Raw genomic sequence first — 12,205 nt, forward strand, 5'->3', positions numbered from 1 at the left:
TTTATAGATAGCAGGTCATATGCTTGCAAATATTAGATATCAATAAGTAATTTGGCTTGCCTACATGGAATTTTCAAAGAAGTGATGGCACCTATTGAGCTCAAGGCTGATTTGTGGATAATTTAGTATTTAGACAAGGACTTATTTTCTTCTCTGATGTTTCCAGAGAAACATCAGAAAATTAGAAATTTTTCTAATTAGAAAAATTAGACTAAAGCAGATTTGGCATATTTTCTTCTCTTCTTTCATCTCATCTACATGAAAAGTATTTATAAGCAGCAGGATTAATAAGTTTGGGATACCTAAGCCAACTTCCCTGCCTCTCTGTTGGGTCTCCTGACACTTTGGAAATGGGTGATAAGTTTGATAAATGGTTTTCAATAGATACTTCCCTTCCTTTCTTTCTCTTCAGAGCTGCCAACCAAGGAGCCTCAGGTTATTTGGACCACATTCAAAGGCCTGTGTATTGCAAATGGCTTCCTAGTTCTCTGCACTCAAATTATTCTAACATCAAGAAAGATCTCTCTAAAGACATAGTAATGAAGATAAACAGCATACTGCAAGAAGGAGTCTGCGGGATCTACCATGAATAAGGTCAGTACTTCAGAAGGCCTTTGTGGGGAAAATCGAGATTTATACATAGTATTCAGTTATACTCTAACGGGGGTGGAATTACATTTTTCACTGGCAGTAAGACTTGCTTCCCCTACTTAAAAAAAATACAGCCTGATTTTTTGTATGTCGGTCAAATTAAAAACAAATTTCAGAAAGTTTTGCTTGGTTTACACTGTGTCACATACATCTATGCCAGGCTGTAACACTGAATTCTTAGTCATTGGTTGATAAAGAAGAACTGATTATAACTTAAAAACTGGTAAGACTGAGAAGGGAGACTTTTCATTCTTCTCTTTCTTCTTTATCTTACCTCATACTTCTTAATAGCCTCTGGGATTTCAGTTGAACATTTCATTTGATATGAACAATTCTCTCACCAAGATAGAATCTTTGTTCACACACAGAACACTTCTCCAAGGAAAGCAGTATACAAATGCCAAGAATTCTCAGATAAGATGACAACTGCCACATGTCAAACACAGGCTTAGACAGAATACTCACTACCATGCAACATGAGTTTTTCCTTTCAGTGGTTGTTTTTATCAGTTTTCAAATATGCAAAGACACATATAGCGCCATTTAGTTACCAAGCATGCTGAATTTTCCAAACCACAAGGAACGTTCTAACAACACAGCATTGCCCCATACTGATCTAGCTTTGGGATACCTTTATAATCAAACGCCGGCGAATAACTCGGGTAGTGACTCTCCGTTCCTCCTCTGAGCTTGAATCACCCTCACTGCCTTTCAAGTCCTGATAAATGCATTTTTAGTATAATTTTACCATCACATTTAAAATAAAAGACATTCTGAGAAAGGAAATCAAGAAAGAATTACTTTTTTACTTGCTAGATCTCCCTCTAAGGAAAATCATGATGTATGTGGAAATCTTTAAAAAATTTAAATGGAAGGAAATTTTGAGTAGGATTCTAAATGAAATTACTCTGTATATGTATGTATATATGTGTATAAATATTAGTATAAAGTATACATAAAATATGTATATTTAATTACTTTAACCTTTACCTGCATATATATATATATATACTTATGTGTATATATAAATGCAATGCATATAGAAATTCATAAGTATACATATGCAGATAAAGATCATGATAATAAAATTGTAAGTTCTTAAAAATAACAATTATGGAGACTTTGGTATCAGAAACTACATACATGCTACTAATTGTTAGTTTGGGGAAACAGTATAGATTTAAAACTAGTTTAAAAATAAATATTATACATTTGACATGAATGTATAACCTCACAATTAAGGCCATCTTTGACTTGATCTACAGAAAAAGGCATAGTATTTCTGATTTTTATGATATTTTGGTCAGATTTGACAACTTTATCAGAAGCTATTTTGAACACTGTAAAAGGTATACAAATATATCAGCATAATTCGCACCTAATACATAACTGGAAATCAGTAGATGTTTATTCCTTTATTCAAATGAAGGAATGTAAAACAGGTGAAAGCCTGAGGTTTTATTTTAAAGACATGATATGAAATTAAAATAGAAACATTTCACAGATAACTACAGATAAGAATATGGTAATTATACACAATATTAATTTTTAGGTGATAAGAATAGGAATAAGGAAAAACTACCAAGAGATAGAGTCATAAGTCAAAGGGAAAATTATCTTCAGCTTTTCCTTAAATGTCATGGTCCAGGAGTGCATGCTGAATAATTTTATTTCTAAATATTAATGGAAATTATTTCAGTATTTTGTTTTCTAAGTGTACTAGTTATGCCAAATCCAATAGTCTCAGAGATAGTAATTGTAGCTAATATTGGTAAAAATCGGAAAAAATAAGTAAAACTGTTATAGGAGGCATAAGTGTTAGCAAAAATTAATGAAATGTTATTCAAATACAATAGATAATAAAGTAGGCCATTTTCACCAAAGGTGAAATACTTACCAAATATTCTAAAATGTTACAGTAATATCAACCTTACCTTTGTAGGAAATTTCATCTGAACAAAATACCCTATTGAGATAAACTGCCTATTACTTTAAAATTTTTTAAGAAAAGGACCATGCATTCTGGACACTTAAAATGATCTAAATATCGTGAAAGGAGGGCCTTACAATGGCTAAAAAATGCAGGGAAAGGTAAGACAGATTCATCTTGCAAAAGCATTACTGAGCATTCAGCAATTAGTAGATTAGATGAGGCAGAAAAGAAAGTTAAACCTGAATTATCCATACACAGAATCTTAGACTAGGGAAAGATTTTCACTGAGACATTTAAAAGCAGAAGAACATATGTTAATGCAAACATTAATGATAAACCTAGATGTCAATTATATCATAATCCTATCAAGAATCATCTGAGACCAGCCCCTTACTTAAAGAAAAAGTGGCCATTTGGCTAATCTTTGTTCCATTTTTCTCTATGGAATCTCTGCCAATATTAAGGTGAAGGGTAGAGAGAAGACAGTAGTAGAATCTTGATCATGATTCCTTTTAGAGAATTCTCTAGGCAGTGGCACAGAGGGTAACTTGGAGACCAAATGGAATTTTTCTCAGTACTCCTTGCCATGGGTTGCTGCATGAAAAGTGGTGGAAAGTAGCAGAATTTTACCTTGTAACAGCAGGCAGTCATCCGTGTAAGAGCTGCACCCGGACTTTTGACCTGATTTTTCAGGGGACAAAAAGGGGGCTGTTTTCTGAGATCATACATCCGATGACCTAGTTGGTTGCTATTGTACTATGGTCTAATCACACAAGAGACATCCTGAACATCTTCGGATTTCTTGAGAGGTCAGACTCTTATCTTCTGGAAGCTTTAACTTCATTGTGAATTGCTGTACTCCTGAAGACATTTTGCATTGGACTAGGACCAGTGAACAACACTAAAGGCACAAACTCACTTATAAGAAATCTCAAAAACATTTTCTAACAGTGATTATTTTCCTTTACTGATGAATTCAGCTGCGTTTCCATCCAGGGTTAAACCTTTCATTTTCAAACCCTCTTTATGCCTTTCCCATGGTTCCCCAGTGGGCAATAGGTAGGCACATGTACACACACAGAAATACTTACTTACATTTATATGGTCATTTGATTTCAGAACTTTCCTATCAACTTCTAATGGGTTTTTGCGGAATACATTTTCATCATTAAAACATCACTATGTTGCAACTCCCTCCTATAGCTCCTCACTATAGTTTGTGGGCTCATTTTAAAAGGCAATATTCCGTCCAAAGTCATATTGCTTAAATATACTGAGAGTTAACAAAAAGGGAGAAATCAATACTCAAAACAACTCTTGTCAGGAAGGAAATGAAAGAAAAGCCTGAGAATTTTACTTCCTCTCACTTTCCTTCCTAACAAGCAGGAAAGTGATTAAAAAAACAGCCTGCAGAAGGGAAAAGGAAAGGATATGATTAGTTATTAAGCTGATAATTAGCTCCCAAGTGATTTTGGAATTTACTAAATATTTCTAAATAAAATTAATCATGGGTTCATTATTTTACAAAAGATTTTTTTTCTACCCAAAACACTGTAGAAGATCTTAAATAAACTTGATGTTTTATGAAAAACTTCAAGTACTACGATTCCAAAGATGTATAACTCTCAATCTATGTCTACTGCATGGTTCATGAAAAGACACAAAAATTGTGACGGCAAAAAGCAGTCAAAAATGTAAGAAACAGAACTGATATTAATTTTCTTATATCCATCTATGAATCATAATTTCAGTTAAAATTTTTTCTAATGTCTAAAAATGCTTACCCTCAAAGAATAAAGAAATCTTATTTCTTATAAAGAAATAAATAATATAAAGGAATCATATAAATACTAAAAGCAAATAATTATGTGATGGTAAGGTTTTAAAATTATTAAAAACAAATATTAATTATCAACTTAGATATAAAAGTTATTAAAGTGATACTTTTAATGCTACATTTCTAAATGTCATCAATCAACAGTAGTATACCCACCCTTTATTCTTGGGAACTGTGTTCCTTCAATTTTTAAAAAACCCTTTCAGGCAACAGAACTTATAGAGCTCGTAGTTGGGTCACATGCTAGCAACTCTTTAAACTGTGTAAAAGAACCAGTGAGGGAGAGGATAATCATCCTCCATCCTCAAGAATGAAGACATGTCAGGAAATCTAAATCCCTACAGAATGAATATTGGATCTTAAGATACTTACTACTTAACATCCCTGTAACTTCCCTTCTGAAAAATGGCTAAAAAGATGTTTATTCCTATGACAGCACACATTTTACTCAGTACTTTCTTTACCCCCATCATTAGTGTTACCATTTTTGATCACATATTTATAATTTGGAAATAGTAAAGAATATTGGGCTCAGTGCTACAAGATTAATCAAAAAAATTGAAGAGTCAGGACTCTGAGATTAAATGACAGCATAGTAGAAGACTAGATAACATACCTTCTGCTCAGACCCATTGGACCCCTCTTCTTCATGGAGGTTAAGCCTTGGCTTGCCATCTGCAGGAGAAGTCCTACTCATCTTTTTCATACTGACAGGCACACAGGGTTTAGGCTCTTCTATTACAAACTTGCTGGTTTCTTCTAGAGCCTTCTGATACGCTGCTAGTGATGATGCTGGTTCATCAACACGACCAGATCCTTGTATTTTTGGTTTCAGAGTTTCCTTTGCACTCTGTTTCCCTACATCATTTTGGGATTCTGGAAAGTAAGATTTTGTCTTTGCTTCTGGAGTGACTTCTGCATGGCTTCCATTTGCTTCAAATTTCCCAGGCTCCCCTTTGAGATAGGAGGTAATGGAATCTCTACACTGGTCAGGGCTGCAACAGAGAAAATGTGGAAATTTACAATGGTAACATATGGCTGCAGATGGGCTTCAGAGGCTCTGAATTTTCAACAACCATGTTTTAAACTATTTTTGAAGACATATATGATAGAAAAGTATAAAAAATCTGGTTATTGGATTTCAAACTGTGGGGGTGTATCGTTGGTGTGGGGTAAGGAGATGATACGTAGGCTCCAGGCTTCCTCTGCATTTCAACCCCCAATCTGGCTGGCTATGCTGCCACCGTTTTTGTTTTAATTGTACTTCTACAGCCCCTTGGGTTCATGGACATACCCAGAGGTCCAGACCCACCCACCTAAAAGCGGTGCTTTTCTATTATTGTCAATGAAAACACTGATGACAAAGGACAGCGTGAGCTCCTGTGATGAGAGCTCTAGTGTCCCCAAGAACCCTAGGTTCCAGTCTCTGTACGTGTTTCCAATTGTGAATCTTACTGTCATGCTTTTCCAGACATGGAATAATCATGAGAACCTTACTTGAATTATCATTTTTGCCCACTCAGGACCTCTGCTGACTCTCCTTGGTGATCAGGGCGTGGATGCTCACCTGATGCTTCTACTGACTGGGAGAACTGTTTTCCTTTAGATTCTTAAAAATCTTTCTCTTCCATTACTTTCTTTTAAATTGGTTCTAAGTTTTACTAGTTTCAATACAGACTTTCTGTCTTCTAGTTTGTATATTGTTTTCAGCATCTTTGATTATTACCTGTAGAATTCTGAAGACAGTAAAAGTGGAGCAATGTTTTCTGTGTAATATGTATATTATGCGTATGTATGTGTATTTCTTATAAATCAGATTCTGAATAAACACCTTTCTCAAAAATATTAATAGCAATCCTATTCCATATATTTAAGGACAGACAGTCCCAGCATACTGTAAAGACTCTATATGATAACTATATCTAACTCCTAACTATATCTAATTTCCTCTTATGCAACTACAAATTATGTGACTATATCTGAACTCAGACATCAAAATTAGTACCATATCTTGTCTCCATCATCTCTTTTTTGTAGGCTGAACATAGAATTCATTGATGTTACAATTCTTCAAAAGGAGTTTTGTGAAATCTTCTTTGCAAATGTCAATACCCTCTTTGGGAATTTTTATTGAGCAAGCAGTATGAAAATGTTAAATATGATTGTAAAATAAGCTGGGTAAAAAGAACTGATGTTAGGTTTATCACTAGTTGCCACTGAAGTAAAATATATTTTAATCTGATGTGTGTATAAAGAAAAATAATGCCAACTATTAGTGAGAGTCTATTTGCATCAGTCATTGGGTAGGCATGTTACAGGCTTTCTTTTTCAATCTATAAACCTGTTTGAGGAAAGCAGCAGTATTCTTATCTTTGAAGCCGATTACAGTGATGTTCTTAGAGCTTAGAAATTAAAGTCCTAAAGTGCAAAACCTAGTGATGGTGGGGTCTGAACCAGTGTCTGAAGGACACTAGCTCTTACCTTTCTACAGGAAAGCCACTATAAAAAGAGCCAGATTCATGATTAGGGAATTATTTTAGTTATAAACAAATTTCTATCATGCCGGTATTATTGGGGGTAAAGAATGACATATTAAGTAAATGTTGCTCAGTTGTGTCCTACTCTTTGTGACCCCATGGACTATAAGTCCATGGAATTCTCCAGGCCAGAATACTGGAGTGGGTAACCGTTCCCTTTTCCAGGGGTTCTTCTCAACCCAGGGGTTGAACCCAGGTCTCCCGTATTGCAAGCAGATTATTTATCAGCTGAGTCACCAGGGAAACATATGCTATGTTGCAAATTATATAAAATATTCATGTAGAAAAAAGAAAGGATACATAAAATGTTGTGTTTTTCTTAGTATGATAAGGACAGATGATTTTTTTGCTTCTCTGTATTTTCTATGACAAGACATTTAAAAACAATATGTAAAAGAAATTCACCAAAATTTCAGTGATGGTTATTGCAAATGATGACATTGTACTGATTTTTAAAACCTATGTTTTAAAATTTTGTTTAGTAAGCATATTTATGTTTGAAGTAAGGAAATAATATAAATGCTTATATTTCTACAAGACTTAGAATTCTGTTAATTACATTTTTTAAATGAGCATTAATTACTGGCTATGTGAAAAGAATAGAACAGGTAATAAAATAGAAAACAGTAGGCTTCTAAAGTAAAGGAAGTGCATCCATCTTTAGCATGTATAAAACTTTTTATATTTTACTTCAGCTAATTATCAGTAGCTTTAAAAATTATATTTGAGTTCAATGTAACTTCCCCTCTTCTAGATTAGCAAAATGAACCAACCTTTCAAGGCATGTATTATCCCAAAATTGAAATGGTAATTTTAGAAAAAGAGTAACTGCTAAAAGCATTTATTTAAAACCGACTATTGGAATTTCCTGGCAGTGCAGTGGTTAGGACTGTGTGCTTCCACTGCCAAGGGCCCAGGATTGATTCCTGGTCAGGGTATCTTAGAAGCTGTTTGGCGTGGAAGGATGGATGGATGGATGGATGGATGGATAGATAAATAGATAAACTAACATGTAACCTTCATTTCACTTCCGTTTTTCTGACCCAGAGCCATACCTGTCATCCAGTCGATCTAGTAACCCACCAGTTATTCTTCGAGCTTGAGCAGGGGACTCTAGGTTTCCACTTGATGTCTCGTTCTGCCAACCTGTAATTGAAGACATTTCCAGTTCTTCTTGCTGAACACGTTTAAGAATAGCCTGTACTTTTTCTTCTGTCATCTCCTCAGACTCTACTCCTTCTTTAAGTTGGATGTCCTCAAATAGAGATTTGAGTCTTTCTTCCGTCATCTCCTCATCAGGACCAGATTTTCCTTTCTCTTGCTGCTCAGAGCTTACTCCTACTTTTCTAGTCTGCTTCAATGGCTCTGCTCGTTTAACATCTTTTGGGACCCCAGCCATCCTTCCGAGGTATTGAGGATACTCACTCAGACATATATTCTCCAACTGGCTCTCATCTACATCCACTGCTTCAGGTATTTCTGTTAAAGGCATTGAGTCTTCAAGTTTGCTGTCTTCTAAGGACGTGTCTTCTGCAGTTACAACTGGAGGTCCATCTGCTGAATGTTCTATGTTTCCCTGGGAAGGCACTACCCCATCACTCAGTCTACTGGGGGTTCTAAGGGGAGATTCTATGCTAGAGAGATCACTAAAATAGTCATCTTGCTGGAAAGGGGTGGGAGGTGTGTAGTGCAACCCTGTGGGAGTTTCCAGTTCCACGTGAAGGGAAGGATAACCTATGGAAGACAGTACATTGGGACTGACTGAAATGAATTAGAGCACATCAAACAAAAACACATGGAATGACTTAAATTATATTAGTTATGAAAAATGTATGATGAATTACAGAATGTTGATAAATTTATCGGTTTAGTTCAAATACTTGTAATATAATGAAATAAAAGCCTAGTGGCAAACTACAATAAAATAGAATATTAGTTAATTAAGATATAAATTGTCTCCATTGATTTTGGTAATTTTAATACAGTAACTTACATTCACAAATTTAATCCAATATAAAGTCAGCTGTCATTACGTAAGATACATTTATTCTATGGCCAAATTAATACCTTTCTATCAATACTCTTCACATGCAAAATCCACATTGCGGTGGACTAAATACAACAAATCATAAGAAACCAATTTTTATAATTACTTATAACTTATTTTAAGAACTGTACATAAGAGTGATGCTACTGAATTCTTAACTCTTACTTATTTCATATAAAATTTACAATAAAGAAAAATGAATTTAATCTTTGGAAAGAAATGACTACTAGATTTTAGAGCAGTAGCACTGTGAAAAAAATCTAGAAAGATGTTAGGAAAAGGATTTAAAAGGCAGATAAAGCAGAAAAGACTCCATGTAAACTTTTCAGGTATCACAATGTGACAGAGATGAAAAGGTCGTGTGCGTATGGAAATCCTGGTGACCTTGTGGTAGGGGTCCACTCAGAACCAAGAATCAAATAAAGAGAAAGAAGAAATGATACACAACAGACAGGAGGAGAACCACTTGAAAGAGCCTTGGAATGTTCATGACAATCCTATGAAACACAGAGGTTTACTAACCAGCCTAACAAAGGGGAAGGAGGGAGCGATTCCCGTGTTTTAAACCTTGCTCTGTGTACTAAGGCAGTATTTTTCTCCTTCACCAGAGAGAGAAGTCAACAATGGTCTGGTCATGGTGAGGAAAGGAAGTTTCACAAAAGGTCAGCAAAGAGGAGAGACAGGAAAAAAAGGCAACCAGGCACATTTTCTGACTTATTGGTCTACAAAACTGAAGTATAATTTTTCCATTAGTCCAAGAGAATTATCAATTTAGCTTTGGCTGTAAATTCAACTTGCTATAGGTTGTGAACATTTTTTATGTTATGGTCACCCATAAACTAAAATGTTGTTGAAAATTTGTCTAAGACTACATGAGGTTTATAATCTGCACAAATAAAGTTGACTTCACAAACATTCCTAAATTTCCCTAAGAATTTTAAAAATAGGGAATGTAAAATATTAAGATATAGCAACAGAAAGTCCTTCTAAATTTAATAATATTCTAATTCTAAAATGTTAAAATTAAATGAGACTTTCAATTCCATTTAATACTTTCACTGTTTTCTGATGATTTTGTTTATTAGAACTACTTTTCTTAAATTTCCCAATAAAGAATATTAAAATATTCTATAAATTGTAGTTTGGCAATAATTCAACCTTTGATATAACACTGGTCTATCTTTATCTTGTGCGCAAGGAGTCTGGGCACCAATATATGGTCTCACCTATAAGACAAAGCCTTGAAGACAAAGCCTTTTTTTCAGGTTGTGGTGTATTTATAAACTTAAAAAGAAACCACTTTTGACATTATTACCCACATGTTTATGTTAGAGGGATAACAAGGTACACTTTACATTTTTGACTGACTTTAGTAAGCAGAAACTTTCTAAGAATTTTGAGATCTTTTGTCATATGTGCAGATTTATAAGTTATTGATTACTGGCTAACTTTTCTGTTTAAAAATGGGAAAATAATCACCATATCTTTCAAAAATTGAAATAATAGAAAAATATCCCTAGCTCCTCTTCTTGCCTCCACATAATCATTTTTTACTCAAAATTCATTATAGGAATAAATTTCCATTTATGAACATCTTGAAAAACATATTTGTTATACTTTTCTTAATGCTTTGATGAAAAAAAGCCCCAACTTACAAAATGAAGGAAAATGACAATATTAATATATAAATTAAGCTAATGTAAAGGAGGAATTATTATATTATTGGCGACATCTATGCTCATTGAATTAGAAATTATGCTACCTTATTATACACAATGGATAAGGTTTTGCCAAACAAAAAATGGCAGCCTATGAAGTTAAAATAATGCTAAATAACTAAAATAGCTTTTTGAGTGATATATTAGCCTCTTTCAGCACATGCTTAAATACGTGGTTCTCAAAACAGTAATTAAGCATTTTACTCAACAATTTGTATAATAACCCACAATTTGATTCTACCTATATAGGAATAGAAGAGTCTTCTTGTTTTTTAGGTTAATGTAAAAAGTGACAAATCAACATGTTCTCTAGATATTAAATTCTCTTCCATTTGGTTATATAAAATACTTGAGATACCAACTCTTTCAGTTAACTTATGCCTTTATACCTCATTATTTGTATCTTATATAACAGACATTTATCAAGTTTGTTCTAACAGAGTGTTTGTTTGCAGACTGTGGCAGAGAATAAGCAGTGGAAATGAGAAATTAAGTCAAGCAAATCACAGTTTAGTTGGTTTTACATGACTACTTTGTCCTACCACACTTTCAAATTTTACCAAATATTAAGTAAATATGAACACTAAATTCAATTACCATCCACGGGGTCATGGAAAACATTGTTCTCATCTGCAAAACTTCTGGTGCCTGAAATATTTCCATAATCAAATATTGGTCCTTCCAGCAGAGTCACTATATCTATTCGATTAATTTTTGTCAAGACTGAAGTTAAGGCATCAGCTGAAAAAGGATGGAAAAAAAAAAAGGTTGAAAACCCAATTACATTATTTTCTTTTACATCCTCACAATATTCACATGAAGGCATGGCTTTCTTGACCCTCCTGACATTTTAGTTCCTCCTTACTCCAGCTCTGCAATATTCACTATTCAGAGGGCTCAGAAAGCTTGTAGTTCTGGGGAAAGATGTTAGGATCTTAAGAAGCATTTTGTGAAGCTGTGTGTGATGGCAACAACATTCATTCCATCTCGGTAAGGTGCGAGCAGATGGGCTTCAAAAGAGCTAGATTCTTTTAGTTATAAGGGGAACTTATAAAACTTTAAACACTTTCCTCCCATTAGACTGTCAAAATAGGTCACCTCTGTATTTGATGCTTAGCATTTTAATAACTTACTAAGGTCAGGCTGACACAGGCAAGCCCACAATAACTGCACACTGTTTGGGTTGGCATTTGTCACAATATAGCACCACTCTCTTTCCTTCACCTCAACAAAACTAAACCACACAAAACCCCAGAACACTGGAGAGTTCTCTGCCATCACAGCAGGCTGGATGAAATGATTTGGCCCTATCCTTCTCTATTTTCCTGCACATCCATTTCTGGCCATAGCAGTAACTTCACAGTGTTTCCCATCACCATCTCATAACTGAACAGCTAGAATTATATTTTCATGTTTGATGGTCACAGAACTACAGGCAAAATTCAAAAATCCCCTACTGCTTGCTTCATAAAAAGCTCCCTA

At 34.4% G+C, this 12,205-nt stretch overlaps 1 protein-coding gene across 9 annotated transcripts in view; it reads right to left on the reverse strand.

Moving 5' to 3' along the window:
* ANK3 (ankyrin 3) overlaps positions 1-12,205 on the reverse strand; it is a 720,826-nt gene that overhangs the window by 26,591 nt on the left and 682,030 nt on the right. For 6 of the 9 annotated variants that reach the window (XM_061161588.1, XM_061161587.1, XM_061161589.1 and 3 more), the window contains 5 exons: positions 11,321-11,464; positions 8,384-8,692; positions 8,014-8,104; positions 5,038-5,416; positions 3,215-3,265 (listed from right to left, as the gene is read on the reverse strand). In XM_061161588.1, the coding sequence (XP_061017571.1) occupies positions 3,215-3,265; positions 5,038-5,416; positions 8,014-8,104; positions 8,384-8,692; positions 11,321-11,464 (974 nt within the window). Of the gene's footprint in view, positions 1-3,214; positions 3,266-5,037; positions 5,417-8,013; positions 8,693-11,320; positions 11,465-12,205 lie in introns of all 9 variants that reach the window. The other 3 variants (XM_061161586.1, XM_061161582.1, XM_061161580.1) reach the window with 1 other exon arrangement.

The sequence above is a fragment of the Dama dama genome, chromosome 15 (genome assembly GCF_033118175.1).
Source record: "Dama dama isolate Ldn47 chromosome 15, ASM3311817v1, whole genome shotgun sequence".
Lineage (NCBI taxonomy): Eukaryota > Metazoa > Chordata > Mammalia > Artiodactyla > Cervidae > Dama > Dama dama.